The 16913-nt window shown below is 44.2% G+C and overlaps 2 protein-coding genes and 1 gene segment (V, D, J or C); 2 read left to right on the top strand and 1 right to left on the bottom strand.

The window, feature by feature from the left end:
* The window catches only part of LOC144698197 (uncharacterized), a 510286-nt gene that overhangs the window by 161651 nt on the left and 331722 nt on the right, over positions 1 to 16913 (bottom strand). The gene's annotated exons all lie outside the window — the stretch shown is intronic.
* The window catches only part of LOC144698216 (uncharacterized), a 500519-nt gene that overhangs the window by 190621 nt on the left and 292985 nt on the right, over positions 1 to 16913 (top strand). The window lies entirely within an intron of this gene.
* Positions 11267 to 13129, top strand: LOC144697770 (T cell receptor alpha variable 4-like). The segment is given in 2 exon segments: positions 11267 to 11366; positions 12840 to 13129. Coding segments are annotated over 2 exon segments (390 nt in total).

Genomic DNA, 16913 nt, shown 5'->3' with positions numbered 1-16913 from the left:
GTTCTCTGCTGCTTTGCACAAAAGAAACAAAACGGTTCCTTTAAATATCGCCGGGGCTCTTCTCTCCGACAGCGCCGTGTATTTCTGTGCCATGAAACCCACAGTGCTGCAGAGATATAGGGGATGTCGTACAAAAACCCCACTGGGCGTTCCAGTTAGTGCTTAGAAGAGGGCGCCCCCACACCGACAAACAGAAGCAATAACTCAGCCTGTGAGAGCCACAGAGCCTTTAATAAAATATCAAAACAAAGACAACGCCGAAGAAGAGCGGGTGAGCAGCAACTGAGGGATTACATTAGTTGACTTTAACTTGCAAATATACTAAAAATGAATTCCACAAATAAATTTGTATTGCGCTAACTCACCTTTAGTCTTTTGATGATCTGTCCTTGCCTTTCTGAACTCTTATGAAGCCTTTTCCCTTTGTCCACTCTCTCCTTCTAGTCAAAGCATGTACATAGTGTCCATTTGATCAGAGTATTTTTCTGGTTCAGTAACAGTGAAGATATGAAGACATTTCACCAGTTTGTGTTTGCGCCCTTTAAAACAAGACCCGAGCACAGGTTTCGAGTGTCTGTTAAAAGTTTTCTGGCACCATTAACAAACCAGTGTTTCTGCCTTGCAACAACGAGACCAGAGGATCCAGTCCCATCCCTGCCCCTAACTGCGTAACCATCCCCCTTATAAGGACACTGGCCGTAGCCCAGCTCGCGTTGTTTCCATTCGCTGACAGCCGGCTCCTACCTACAAGTCTTCAAGCATCAATGGGGACACAAAGAAGTGAGGTTAGAGGATCCTGAGACTCATCAGAAGATACTTGATGATGCAAATTAAAACGAGTTTCTTCTAATCACACTTTCCAACTTACAAAACGGACAGCAACAATGCAGCCACCCAGCATCTGGGTTGAAATGAGGAGGTGGGGGGAAGTGGGTGGTTGGGGTGGCGAGGAGTGAGGCATTTCGGACAGGTAATTAAGGAACAAACACATTTCGTCTCTTTTCCGAATCAAGGTTTCAATCCGAATTCTAAACAACCTCCAATCAGGTAATGTCCTGTTTGCGCATGCATTTCAGATCTGAGCCCTGGAGAATTTGTCACTCAGCTACTGTCCTCAAATGATTAGACCGAAGAGAAGTGGCTGCTTTAAGTATCATCTATGATATTTCTTGGGGAGAACTGTGTATTATTCCGGCACTGGCTGGTATTTGCAGGGAAAGTCTTATTGATGTTCTCAGGCAATCGGAGAGACAAAAAGAAAATAGCAACAGCACCGTTCAGGCGGCCAGACCTCTCTCTGAGCGGAGAAAGTGGACTCTGAAGAGCTGATCAGAAGCAGGACTCACAGCCAGAGCTTATGGTGAAAAGTAGTCTTATCCCCGTACTTTGTGCTGTGCCTGACAGATTCTGTCTGATGGGGTTTGTACAGAATCCCGGGCAGGTGCAATCACAATGTTCAGCAGCGCTGTCAGCCGCTCAAACACAGAACGAAAGGAAACAATTTTCACCGTGGATCAAACTGTCACCCAGCTGTTTCCAAGAGCGGCCGAGAAAACAAAATTCAGATTCCAATCCGACCAACAGATCAATCACCAAATGAATCTGCAGGTTAAACCGTCTTTCCTATTTCTGATCAGCTGTTAATTCCCTTAAACACAGGACTTGATATTCATGTCAGCTCCGGGAAAGATGTTTCTGATCCTCCATCCAGACCGACTGGCGTCACACAGACTGCAGGGTGACGTCACAAAGGTTACAAGGCGATGTCAAGGACACCGCAAAATTACGTCTCACGGACGGATGCTCTGACGTATGCGCGCACCTCTCCCTCACACCCCATCAATGCTGAAGCCCCCTCGCAGCTTCACTTTGTGATCAGAAGTCCCAGAGCCCCGTGTCTGGTGGACACAGTGTAACTGGTATTGGGCTCACTTTGAAGCACAACAACGATGCCTTCAGCAGTTGACTCTCTTGGCTTGAATCTTCCGACCGTTACTTTATTCAAGTCGATAGCATCCGACACACGAATCTGAGCTTCACTTTAGTGACCATATTCCTGGATATTTTACTCTTTCCTGCGTGTGAGTGTGATCACTATTTCTGACACGATATTTCACACATCAGACCCGTTATCTTCTGCTAAATTGTACTTTGCTTTATTATATTCCCTTGTATGACGCTAAATTGTAATCTTTGTTCATTTTGCAAGATGTTGGCTAGGCCAAAATTTATTACCCATCCCTAATTGCCCTTGAGAAGGTGGTGGCGAGCTGCCTTCTTGAACCGTTGCAGCCCGTGGTGTACGTAGACCCACAGTGCTGTTAGGGAAGGAGTTCCAGGGCTTTGACCCAGCGACAGTGAAGGAACGGCGATACATTTCCAAGTTATGATGGTGATTGCCTTGGAGGGGGACTTCCAGGTGGTGGCGTTCCCATGTATCTACTGCCCTTATCCTTCTAGCTGGTAGTGGTCGTGGGTTTTGAAGGCGCTGCCTAAGGAGCCTTGGTGACTTCCTGCAGTGCATCTTGGAGATGGTACATACACCTGCAATTCTTCGTCGGTGGTGGAGGGGATGAACGTTTGTGGATGGGGTGCTTATAAAGTAGGCTGCTTTGTCCTGGATGGGGTCAAACTTCTTGAGTGTTGTGGGAGCTGCACGCATCAGGTAAGGGGTGAGTATTGCATCACACTCCTGACTTGTGTCTTGTGGACAGGCTTTGAGCAGTCAGGAGGTGAGTTACTTGCCGCAGGATTCCTAGCCCCTGACCTGTTCTTTAAGACGCTGTGTTTATATGGCTAATCCAGTTCAGTTTCTGGTCAATGGTAGCCCCCTGGATGTTTATTGTGGGGGAGTCAGTGATTGTAATTCAATTGAACATCAAGGGGCAATGGTTGGATTCTCTATTGCTGGAGATGGTCATTGGCTGGCACTTCTGTGGCGCGAATGTTAATTGCCACTTGTCAGCCCAAGCCTGGATATTATCCAAATCTTGCTGTATTTACATATGGACTGCTTCAGTATCTGAGGAGTCGCGAATGGTGCTGAACATTGTGCAATCATCAGCGAACATCCCCACTCCTGACCTTATGATGGAAGGAAGGACATTGATGAAGCAGCTGAAGATGGTTGGGCCGAGAACTCTACTGTGACGAACTCGTGCAGTGATGTTCTGGACCTGTGGTGATTGACCTCCAACTACCACAGACATCTTCATTTCTGCTCGGGATGACTCCAGCCAGCGGAGAGTTTTCTCCCTGATTCCTATTGACGCCAGTTTTGCTGGTGCTCCTTGATGCCACACTCAGTCAAATGCTGCCCTGATGTCCGAGGCAGTCACAACCACCTCACCTTCTCACCTCAACATCCGTTTAAAATCAGTTACCTTCTGTCGAAGTCTATACCAGACACTATGTGCCCCCTATGGTCCTTTCTGATAATGGTCATACTGCTTGGTGATTCAATATTTAAAGGATCATTGTCTATTCCATGTGTTAAATTCAATTCCAGATTTTGACACATTCTTTGTTTTGTTACAGTGACGAGTGTTGCTGATGAAGTGTCCCTGGATCCCTCTGAGTTAACTGTGTGGAAGAACAGGCCATAATGATCAACTATAGTTATTCCATATCTTTGAGCTTTCTACAACTCTGTTCGAACAACAATATTCCGGGCAAGCTCCGAGATCTTTACTGAAGCGCTTTAACTCGAGCCATGGAGCCGAGTCTCAAGATTTACCAGACCGGGTCCCTGATCATTTGGAGAAGGCTGAAGGCAGCAATACAAATTTTTCATAATAAACCTGTCAGTTTTGGTTCTCCCTGAGCCCCGGAACACTTATTTGGGCAGTAAATACTCGCTGAGGTTTCAGTGCGGGTTTTCGGCTTTTATCTGACGCTGGGCCTCACAGCACCGTAAGAGACCGCTCCGTCCTCCACAATCAGGCCGCTTATATTGAGGTAACCGGACTAATCAAAATTGTCAGCAGCCGCCAGTTATCGTCCTGAGGTTTTATCTTTTTTTCATTCCTACCACTTTGCTAATGATCCAGCTGAGAGGTGGTGTCGGTTTCTGCCGATACCATTGCATACTGTATGTATCCTGGTCTATATATTCACAATCTAACTGCACCGAACCCCCTTCTGACACAATTAATGACACCGGTGACTGGGTTACTGGATCCGCATAGTCCGCCTGTGAAGGTAGATGAAGAAAAGAGCAGAAATTTAAAGAGGATCGATCTAAACGTGTATCCATCTGTATGAGTGTCCGTAAATTCCCATTTCCCAAACTGTCGTTAATTACATTAATTCCTAGTTTAAGCTCTTTGCAACAGTCTGCTAACCTATCTTGATAAACATAATCCAATACTTACTGTCCAACAGCGCGGCCAGTATTATCATAAACATTTCTGGCTAAATCTCTCTCAGTGAATGTGAATGGAATGGGCCAGGGATTGAGAAGGAGAGAGGGAACCCGGGTTCTGTTCAGCTTATTGTTCCACACACACAGTTACGGGAGCCAGGCCCACTGTGACCATAAAACCACAAGAGCAGAAGTCGCCCATTCGGCCTATCGAGTCTGCTCCGCCATTCAATGAGATCACAGTTGATCTGATAATCCGCAACTCCACGTTTCTGCCTTTTCCCAAAAACCCTTCATTCCTTTACTGATTAAAAATGTGTCCATCGCAGCCTTGGGTATACTTAACAGCCCAGTCTCTACAGCCCTCTGCGGTAAAGAATTCCGCAGGTTGACTGGCCTCTGAGAGAAGAAATTCCTCCTCATCTCTGTCTTAAATGGGCGACCCCTGACTCTGAGAGACCTCACTCAGGATACCATCCCTATTGGCTTTGGCGTTGGTGACGCGTGACTTTCTAATCGGTATGCTTGGGTTTGGCGCCCTCTGCTGGCGAATTCTGTTCAATCCGGCTAAGAACCGAGGCCATAGAGTGAGTTTCGGGTTTATTGATTTACATATCAAAACACCAATGCCATGTATGTTTTCCCAGAAATTTAAATTGGATCTAATCAGGCTCAGTCCTTATTTGTTGTTAATGTTTATGGCAGAAAGTAATGACAATCCTTTATAAATGAACATCAAAATATTGGAGAAAGTAGCCTGGAATGGCACCAGGGGTGACGGCCTTTAACGTGAGCAGGCTAGAGAAACTGTTATTAGTCTTCTTATGTCAAATGATTCAAGGAGACATTTAATTTAAATACTGAAAATGATAAGAAATTTGATGCAATAGATTGCGTATAACTGTTTCCATTAGCAGAAAATTCGAAAATCCAAGCGCATCAATTTAAGAGGAAAAAATATAGGGAAAGATTATTACACTGTCATTTGTTCAGAGTTGGTACCACTGCTACGTGGAAAATGCCGGGACGAAATGTGAATTTGATCACTCTTTCAATGAGGCATAGACACATGATATGCCGAATGGCATCAGTCCTTCCTCTAAGATTCTAAACCCTTCCTGTCCCTCCCATTTTGTTTGTCCTCAGTCAGTTGGACAGTGAATAGGTGCAGGATGGTCAAAGACTCCTGCAGATTCAACCGTCGCTCTATCCGCTCTACCAATTCGGGGTGCAGCCGCGAATCACCGCACACCACTCAATATTTAGTCTGCGGTATCCCCGCCCACAGCTTCCGTTTGCTGCTGTCACTTTGACCGGATTGTGTTATTGGAGAGATTGCTGCCGCTGGTCCATTCCTGTCATTGGTTGGATCAGCAATGCAGTTGGACGGTAATCTGTATTTCTGCTCGGACAGTGGATTACTCGCATTGCAGAGTTACAGACTCAGGAAGTAACATGGGGGACTGCCTAGGTCCGCTCCTCATCATTATCTCACTTCTCAGTAAACATTTCCTTCACAGTGAAACTCCATTCTCCCCTTGACTGCTCTAACCCGGATGTTACCGTTGGTAAAAAAAAATGGTGATGGTGATGACGATTATGTTTATTGATATAAAGCTAATGCTGATTGTTGTTATTGCTATTGTTTTATGTTAGAATGGAACCACCAAGACACAATGGAACAACCGGTTGCTGAAATAACGGCAGAAGACGAAATGTCACACGAACTTGCACCTTGGAAACAAGCGATTATAACCTGAATGTGCGCTGGTACAGTCAGCGCCCCAAGCAGCCTCCACAATGTATGCTTCATATTCTGGAAGGGAAACGATCCAGACGCACCGACATCACAGGTCGCTTTTCAGCTTCATTAAATGAAACAACCAAGATTACCGAGCTAATGATCTGCAGTACCCTAATCTCTAACAGCGCGGTATATTTCTGTGCCATGGAGTCCACGCTGCTGCAGAGATACAGAGGTTCCCGTTCAAAAATCCCACACTGAGTTCCAGTTAGTGTTCCTGCAGAGGGCGCTCTCACACCGATAAGTAGGACTAATAACCCCGACTCCACAGTGTGAGCCACAGGCACCGTCGTAAAATTGGAACAGAAGACAACCCCTTCAAGAGCAGATAATGACCACTTCAGCGCTCATATTAATGTGCGATTTCAACTCGCATATCTATGGTGCCTTAGCTCACCATTTTTTTCTTTGGATGATTTTCCCTGCAGATTGTTTTTTTTCACCCGCTGTCTCCACCCGTTACTCAAAAATTCAGACATTCCTTTTGCCGTTTTCTCCAGACCATTGATACTTCTTTGTACATTAAGTCAGGACGACTCTACCCCAACTGTCCATAGATTCAGCCCCAGTATTATCCGAGGTTGCTAGTGAAGATTTCGTTTACTATTGAATAAGTTACTAATCCTGACACATATGTGTTCACCCTGCTCTCCCCCAATATGGAATGAATACGAAAGTGCCGCGGCTTTTATAGTGAGACAGGGTTATATCATTTTCGAAGGGGACATTATTATTGACGTCAGCTCCCTACAATTCGATTCGATGTGTGACGGCACTTCCTGCTGTGGCCCCGCTCACAGCGCCCGTTTGCTGCCGTCGCTCTGACCGGCTTTGCCTGCCCTGTGTTATTGGAAAGATGGCTGCGCTGTTCTCTGTTTGGCATTGTTTGGACCAGCAGTACAATGGGCGGAGCTCGGCATTTCTGCTCTGACAGAGGATTTCCCGGACCGCAGCATTGTAGAAAGAAGGACCATCCTGCGGAACCATCTCATTCCACCCCTCAACATTCTAACACTTCTCATTAAGTATTTCCTTCCTAGTGAAATTCCATGATCCCCATGACTGCTGTAACCCAGATGCAATTATTGACATGCTGATGATGTTCTTGCTGATCACGAGATCATGACTCTTATCAATATTTACGTCTTAATGGACCCAGTAAGACATGGTGGAACAGTCGACAGCTGAAATCACGGTTGAAGAGGAACGTAACATCAGCCTAACCTATACTTTCAAATCAAGGTGTTCTCACGGTCACGTGTTCTGGTAAAGTAACCACCCCTGGCACCCTCCACAGTACGTGTTTGATCTCTATGGAGGAAGAACAAACTGGAACTCCAAATTTACTCATCGATTTTCGTTCAGATTTAGTAAAACTACGAAATCACCGAGTAAATGATCAGAAAAGCCCTGATCTCCGACACCGCTGTGCTTTCCTGTGCTAGGAGTCCCGACACGGCTGTAGAAACATAGCGGACACTGGGCAAAGTCCTACACCAATTATTTCTCAGCAGAGGGCGCTCTCACACTGTAATAATTCACCCTTAAGTGTGGGTGAGTGGGGTCTTTCCAAAGCTGCAACAAAACACAAAATGCAACATTCTGAAGTTCATTTTTACAATTATATTTACCCGTGATTTGAACTTTTATTTATCCTTTCATTGGATGTGGGCGTCGCTAGCAAAGCCAGCATTGTCGTCCATCCGGAATTGCCCTAGAACTGAGTGACTTGCTAGGCCATTTCAGAGGGCTGTTAAGAGTCAACCACATTGTTGTGTGTCTAGAGTCACATGTAGGCCAAACTAGGTAAGGTGGCAGATTTTCCTGGACATTAATGAACCGGATGAGCTTTTAGAACAATTGATGATAGTTTCATGGTCACCATTATTGAGATTTTTATTCCAGACTCATTAACTCCATCAGCTGCTAAGTTAGGATTTGAGCCCACGTCCCCAGGTCGTTAGTCTGGGCCTCTAGATTACTAGTCCAGTGACATTGTCACTACACCACCGTCTCCCCACAGAAATTGTAATAACCTCGAAATTGCAATAAAATAAACTTTACAAATGAAGTTGTGGAGCCTTGACTGATCATAAGTCTTTCGGTATCTTTTCCCAGCCAATTTCTTCTCTCCCCTGGTTTCCACTCTTCATTCATAAACGGTTAACTTTCGTTGCCCCAGTCTTTAGATTGACGATAGCAAATTTTTGTTTCTGCTTGGCATAATAACTCAGAACTGCAGCAACCCGGCTTCCCACAAACAGGGACTGTCAGGTCAGGCCAATGAATAACCAGAGGATCTGTCAAACTCTGTCCACCGACATCTGAACACGTCTCAGAATATCCATCAGTTGGCGACAGATCACAATATCCCTCTTGTGCATTACAGCAAAGCATTAAGTTCAGTGCGCTGTTTCTCTAAAAACGCCTAGTGTCTTTGCCATAAATCGAATTCAAAGTGTTGAAATCTTGCCGAAAATTTGTTGAGAATGTGCAATAATCATCACAAAACAACATTCACATGTCGAAGGATTGGAACCTGATATTAAATAGAAAGCAGAGTAATTGAGTAGTAAGTATGGATACTGGGGAATGAATGTGAAAATATGACTGAAAGACCCTGAAGTCTTTCACTGTAACGGCTTCGGCGTCATATCCATTAATACGACGAGTGAACGTTACAAGGAAAGGTTTTCCTGGTGGCTGGTGTTGAGTTCCAGTTAATGAGATCTGATATGACATGTCCCTTGGAGCCTGTGAGCCTGCTCTTTGAGCTTTGTCCCTGTACATTTGAATAAATGAGCGTTAAATCGCTCTAAAATCCAATCTCACTTATAGCAAATCCAAAATCAGAGGGTTATGGTTGATTAAATAAACGATTATAGACACAAAAAAGGACTCTAATTAACCAGATATAATTTAATCATTTTAAACAGAAGGTGACGTTGAGCGAATGCCTGCTTACATCAGGGGAGGACTTTGATCTTTAAGTCTGTTCAATTGCCTGTTCAGTAACAACACATATCGCTGTTCTAATATGACAGATCTATAAACCGCTCTGACAAAATCTATAATCATAATTAGTTTACTGGTTAAGTGGTTCATGAGTAAAATCTCACTGGACCCCGGTCCTCTGCATACTGCTGGTAAGATTACAATCAGTGTAGAGGTCAGATTGTGCGGAGTTAACTCGATCTACGAATCGTACTGTGGTTGACAATTACAATAACCAGACATGGAGTTAATTGTCACCATCTCTTCTGTAAAACGGAAACATTCCCCGTATTAAGTCACTGACTGTAGTCCAGCTCGGGGTGTTTCCATTCACTGACAAAAGTAAGTGAGGTTAAAACATCCTGAGACACGACAGCAGATTATTGAGGCTGGGATTTAGAACGGGTCGCTTCAAATATCCAATTTCCCTTTTACAGAGCGGACAGCGACAATGCGGCTACTCAGCATCTGGTTTATGTGGGGAGCATTTCTGACAGGTAATTGTGGATCACACACATTTCACTTTTTCTCTCATTTTTCAAACATGGTTTAAAACTGAATTTTAAATAATTGTTGGTTTGATCTGCTTCTGTTTTGAACATGTTTTTCAGATCTGAGTCATGGAGATTCTGTCAATCAGCCTTTGTCCTCAGATGTTAAATCAGAAGGAGAAGAGTTGACTTTAAGCTGTACCTATGATACCACATGGAGCGACTATTATTTATCCTGGTACTGGGAACACCCAGACGCAAAGCCTGAGTTTATATTGTGGAAATACTCGAACGGTGGTGAAGGTGAAGCAGATTTTATAAAAGCCGTTTCTCTGCAGAGCTTCAGAGCACGACTAAACTCACCAGCTTAACCATCTCGGGTCTGCAGCTGACTGACTCTGCCGTGTATTACTGCACTATCACACTCGCAGCGATGGAACGCAGTCTCACACCTGTACAAAAGCTGTCTTTAGACTGTGTGTGGGAGCTCCTGTCTGATGGGGTTTGTACAGAATCTCTGGCAGATGTAGCCACAATGTTCAGCGGCGCTGTCAGCCGCTCAAACATAAACCGAGGGGAAACCACATTCACCTCGGATCAAACTGTCACCAACTGTTTGCAGGAGCGGCCAAGAGAACAAACTGCAGAATCCGATCGGACGGACAGATCATCACAAAATCAGATTTGAAGATACCCGTTCTAATCCCCACTCTCAATAACTTGTTGCTATGTCTCAGGATGCTCTCACCTCACTTCCTTGTGTCTTCCTTTGTCTGTGAGATCCGTCGGTGGGGAACTGACTGACATTAAATGGAAACACCCCGAGCTGGACTACAGTCAGATAGGGGAATGGCTGGACTTTTAGACCCAGGTGTGAGGGGAATCAAATCCTGGTCTGTTCATTATCACCAGCAAACTCGGGAATGTTAACTCGGTATTGGGATCAAAGGTTATCGGAGTTAGATGGGAATGTGGAAATCGAAACATAAGAGGATCAGCCATGATCTTATTGAATGGCAGAGCAGGCTCGAGGAGCCAAATGGTCTTCTCCTGTTCCTATTTCTTATGTTCTTATGCTCTTAATCGTGACAGAAAACATTCCAGAATTAAGGGAACATTCTGAAGCTTAATGGTCAGTGGAGGAGCTCTGTACCTGGGGTCTGTTGTAGAGATCATAGTCACAACCTGGTGAACGCTGCTCATTGTGTATAAACTGTCTCGGATTCATCAACACACTCTGATCAAATGATTTCTGTGTACTGGCCGCAGTCAAAGACTCCAGCAAACTGACAGGGGAGATGGGGAAGGGTTGTTCAATATGACAGACAGGCACAAAAGCTGCACCAAAAGGCAATAAGTAAATGAACGTCATGAAATAGATCTATGAAAATCGATTATGGTACAAACGCGAGTTGAAATCCGCAGGTGTTCCTCAGCTCTTCTTGTTTGGTGTTTGTTTTGGATGTTTTCGGAAAGTCCCCGTGACCCTCACTGAGGAGGCTGCTTTATCCTCCTGTTTAACGGTGTGAGAGCGCCCTCTAGTGGGCGCTAACTGGAACTCCCAGTGGAGTTTTTGTACGGGATCCGCTCTATCTCTGCAGCAGTGTGGGCTCCATGGCACAGAAATACACGGCGCTGTCAGAGAGAAGAGTCCCGGCGATATTTAACGGAACCGTTTTGTTTCCTTTGTGCAAATCAGCAGAGAACCTGCCTGGTAAGTTTGGAGACGTTTGAACAAAGGTGCTATATATCTTCAGCAAATATTTTGGAGCTTCCCCCCGATACTGCACGTACCAGAACAGAGTTGGGGAACTGTAGGTTGTCGAATAACTGCAGTCCAGTGTTATGCTCTGTCCTTCCAGAATCATTAAATCAGAGGGATCCTGGGATACTAAATCCGCGCTTTTCGTTCCTGTAACACAAATGCAGAATGTTTCAAAAGTCAGGAGTAAATATAACTCATGTAAACGCACTGACTATGTAGATATATACTCACCAGGCAGCAAGGCCATTATTATCAGTAACGTACATGGTGAGCACATGGCGTCTTGTATTGAGTTCGACAGAAAATCACAGATTATTCTAAATATGTTAACCCCTCTAGTCTGATATTGAAGTGTAAACCAGAACAGGAACAGGCTTCACTTATTGAGAAACAGAGGGGCGTTTACTTGGGAGGGGATTGGCTGGTCTGTCAGAGCTGATGACAGTTCCTCACCAATCAATGAGAGCTGTAGGCAGATGCTTTACCTCTCTCTCTCCCTCTTTCTGACATTTTTAGTTTATCTGTCTCTCTGCTGGGTCAAACTCTCCTTAAAATAAATATTCCCTCCTCAGCAAAACGCATAGAAATGAATCCAAGTAAACAGGGGGATGAATACAGAATATGACAAATTTGGCGAGCACGCGGTTACACGTGAAGACCTCCAGGCAGCGTGTCCGTCAGTCTGGAGTTTTCGCATTGAAATCGGACTTAAAGTTAATCAATAGATGCCGTTTCTGATTGTCTCATTCAGTGAAGCCATATTGACCACAGGGTATAGGGGCGGAGCGGTAAATATAAATTGCACAGGTACGGAAAGGAAATATGAAACAACTATGCATTTAAAGCTGAATGAGTGAAACAATTTAGGGGTTCCGAGGCAGACAATGATGAACCAGCAGATAGCGCTGTTAAATTCAAACATTCTGAGCCGGCGATGACCATTGGAGTTAGAAATACCCGAGAGATCAAATAATCCTGAAAACATAACCTATTGTTATGCAGAGAAAGAGAACTTCATTCCCAGTGACGGGTCAAGAGCTCTTTGCATTGAGGCAGCCAATCCCTGGGTGAGCCATTGAATGACGTCTGAAGGCAACATCCAATAATATGCCGACTGGTGAGAACGTCACTCATCAGCCATTCAATATATGAGGAGAATGTGAAGCTCTCCGCTCTCCCCCTCCTCTCCACCATTGAGGGTCCTGGAATCGGCAACAAGTCCCAGTCTGGAAATCAGACCCTGATTGATCCGCCTTTTGTCCATCTTCATTGTCATGAATAGAAACCCCCACAAATACCTGTTTCTAGTTGGAGCCCTCTTGCTGTTGATATTGTGTGAGTTTGTTTATCTCATCAGATGCATTGTCTTACCAAATTCTTAATAACCTGTCGTGGTTTGAGTAATTTTTCTTTTGTTCACAGCAGTACAGTGTGAGGATCAGAGCTCCCACCCTGAGCAGGTGGTGTCTCGGGAAGGGGAACGGGTTGAACTGGACTGTCGGCTCTCTCTTGGTACAGGCGATACCGTAGCCTGGTACAGACAAACACTGACAGGGGCTCCGACATTTATCGCCTCCATATACCAGGGGAATATGACCAAAGGACGCTACACATTGTCCTTTGACCGAGCAAAGAAGTCCAATACCATCTCTATAGACAACACAGCTGTCCAGGACGCCGGAATGTATCACTGTGCGAAGCAGGCACAGTGAGTCAAAGAGTGGATCCGGCTGTACAATATCTTGTTCACTGCCGTGTCTCCACTGAGCCTTTAACTTTTCCTCAAACGGGGCCTTTAGAAATGCCGGCAATGTACAGAAACGTTACTTTCCCATTTTCAAACCTCCATCTGGATAAAGTTATAAAATCCCAAGGCTGTTTCTGTAGTTACTGTACCCAGAAACATATTTCGTCCCCACACTCGGACATGAAAGATTTGGGAGAAAGTATAAAATATCCCGGAACCGTGAGGAAAGCTCAACCACTCTCACTGTTAACACGGTTCAGCTGTTAGACGCTGCGATGTATTACAGTGCCGTGAAACAAAGAGACGAGTATCTTGTACAAGGATTCATTTGACATGGGGACTGAGGAGACAACCAGCTCGCGGATTTTCGAAGTGCGTGTGATACAAATAAAATCAGTTTTAAAAATGGCAACTTTCGTCATCAGAGCAATTTAATAGAACAAAATAATATTTAGTTATCGGTACGACAGGATTCGATCTGTAAAAAAGATAATATAATATAATATAAATATAAACAATGAAACGCTAAAGCAATCAGAACAATGAAAGAAGCACTCCTTGCTATTGAGTACAGTTCCTGTACCTACATGTTTACAGCCAGAATCACGAATACTAGATACATCCTTACAGTTCACAGGTTAATAAGCAAACAGGAAACAGCTGGCATTAGATGAACACGAATCGGGTAAACACATTGTGCAGCCGGATAACTAAAGAAACCAATTTAAAGTGACGTGGAATTTCTGCTCTTGGTTCGGTTGGAACTGATTGTTGCTCACACGATGTAAGAAGCAATTTGTTGATCTGCTGCTCCCTAACCCAGCGGCTCATATCTGAACATGTCAGTTGCCTGTAGACCAGCAAGTTCCTCTCCTCCATGTGGAGGGAACTGAGGGGAATCTTGTGTTTTCTGACAGTGACTCTGGAAAGGAACATATCAGGCGCTTGGTGTTCAAATCCAGTAAAATTATTTACTAACAGAATGAATAGAGCCTGGAGAAATGTACCCCACAACGGAATCAACATCTTCCGGCAAATCCCAGCGGTCTTTTATTCAAATGCCTGTTTCAGACAATTAAAATATCTCCAAAGGGAGTAGGGAGTTGAAAAAGAATTCAGTTTTCTCGTTTTTGCAACTTTTCCTTTAAGGCTTTCTTTTACCTTTGGTTTTCAAACTCGTTATTTGTACTTTCTTTTATTTATTTTTCTTATTTTATTAATATGCTCTCATTGACATGAATTAGCAATGTTTTCTACCCTTTCCCTCACTCATTTTTCCCTTCTGTTGCCCGTGTGTGTGTGTTTGCAATTCTCTTTATTTCGCACTTTTTGAACCCTGTCTCTTCTCTATTTTCTAGTTTAAACTCATTCACTGTAGCTTTCCATTATTATTACCGGATACCCCAAAACGCAGCAGAGCAGCTACCCCGCTGGGTGTAGGTTTCTGTACGGACTCTGTACGGCGCAGAGATGGGTGGCGCTGTCTGTCACTCGGGCGGCCCTCAATGTCATGGTGCTGAATTTAGTGCCTCCCCGGGTTGAAGCAGTGATTCTTTCTTCTTAAATGTCTCACTTGTGGCCATCACCAGATGCTGGAGGGGCTGATTCGGGCGATGTCTGTCCCAGCAGTGAACGTAGCGGTAGCCGAGCAGTTCATGGATGCGATTCCCGCTTTACGGAGAACCAGCCGCCCAGGGAGTTGCACCACCTCATCCTCACTTGTCACATCCGCGTGGAGAAGTGTGTAAACCAGCACGAAACTCGGTAAATCCGGAACATTATTGGACCGGATGAATTGTTCACGGAGATCGGGTTAGAACTAGGACACGGATATTATATTATATTATATTATATTATATTATATTATATTATATTATATTATATTATATTATATTATATTATATTATATTATATTACATCGAGGAAAATTAACAACCAGCTAAACACCCGCTTCAGGTCCAACTCAGAAGTTTCTTCGAGTAAAAGAAAACTAAAAAGCCTGTGCTCCCGGACTTCCCTCATTCGGTGCTTCTTATGAACTGCAGCCTCCACAGTGTCTCGACTCACACGCGGTACCCCACACTCCGTCTTTCTGCAGGATACCAGCTCACACTCTAACTTCAGATCGGGCCGCCCACACTCAGTGTTTCACACTGCCCTCTTGTGGCGTGTACTACTGATTGCGAGGTGCTTTTATTGCTGCTGAATTCGACAAGTTGTATTTCATAGGAGGGTTGTAAATGGGAACAGATTTTTCCTCCTTCTTGGTGCTCTTCGTTTATCCAGAGAGATCCTAATCCCCGCCTTCCTTTGCAAAACCCAACATCTACAGTGCGTTTCTCTCCTCCAGTGTAATTTGATTATTCCTGTCATAAAATATGCTTTTATTTATTGAGCCTTTACCTTTCCCAGGGGTGTGCATAGTGACAGCTTCTTGCTGCTGTTTCAATATATCAACAGTAGTAATAACATTGGTAAATGATAATCAAAGAGCGAAATAAACTCTTTCATTCATTTAGCATTTTTCACTATTACTGAAGCCTCGAAGGGCTTATAACCATTGAAGCACTGATTGAAGTGTGGTCATTGGTTAATGTAGGAAATATAATGTTTAATTTCCATTCGGCAACTCTCACATACGACAATGTGACAATGACTATATAACTTGTTTTTGTGATGTCGATTGAGGGATAAACATTGTTAATTCTAAAGCTCTTCTTCGATACAGTATCATGAGCCATTTTACATTCACCTCAGCAGAGAGTTTCAGACTCGGGTTAATGTCTCATCGAAAAGACGTCACCTCCGGCGATGCAGTTCACCTTCAGTGATGCGCCTGAGCGTCATCCATGATTTTCGTGCTCAAGCCCTGGAGTGAGATTGAAACCAGAACCTTGTGATTCAGCTGGGAGTCTGGTACAGACTGAACGAGGACTGACAATATGTAAGAAAATATAAAAGGTCATATACCAATTTCAAAGCACATATACCAATTTCAAAGCAATGGTGCTATTTTTCAAAGTTCTTTGCAGCCTTCTGGACTCAAGACTGCGTTCAATAATCATAGATCATGACCTTTGCCTCCATCTTATTCAAGTTTCATTTTTTTGCTGGTTTGGCCTTGTCTCGTTTCTTTCTTTATTCCTTCGGATGGCTGCTGCGGAACCATACACCTCATTTGGAGAAGTCATTAGTTTGTTTAGAATACTCATTACCATTTTTTCTGGCTTTCCAAAATTATTTGATGGGATGTTGGCGTCGCTGACAGGACCCATTTGTTGCCCATCCATCATTGCCCTTGAACCGAGTGGTTCCTGAGGCTATTTCGGAGGGCAGTTTAAATCCAACCATATTGCTGTGGGTGTGCAGTCTCATGTAGACCATACCCGATAAGGATGGAAGATTTCCGTCCCTAAAGTATATTGTTGAACCAATAAATGTTGCTTTCATGGTCACTATCACAAAACTAGCTTTCGTTTCCAGATTTTGCGATTTAAATTTAAATTTCACCACCTGCTGTGTGGAGGGTTTTAAACTGGTGCGCGACACCCCTGAGTCACTCAATTACCAATGAAACAACATAACCACTACGCTACTGTCTCCCTATTAAATATAACCACTACCACAAAGCAGGCAATGAGGGTCAAAACGAATAAAAGCAAATAGAACCTGTGGGCGGGTCTGCCTGTGCGGGGTTACTGCCAGTTGTCTCTATAATGCCCAAGAGGTAACAGGGAGGAACTGCGCCC

This window comes from Cetorhinus maximus, chromosome 23 (assembly GCF_964194155.1).
Source record: "Cetorhinus maximus chromosome 23, sCetMax3.hap1.1, whole genome shotgun sequence".
In the NCBI taxonomy this organism is placed as follows: Eukaryota; Metazoa; Chordata; class Chondrichthyes; order Lamniformes; family Cetorhinidae; genus Cetorhinus; species Cetorhinus maximus.
Note: the sequence above shows the minus strand (reverse complement) of the source record. Positions and strands in the feature narration are given on the sequence as shown.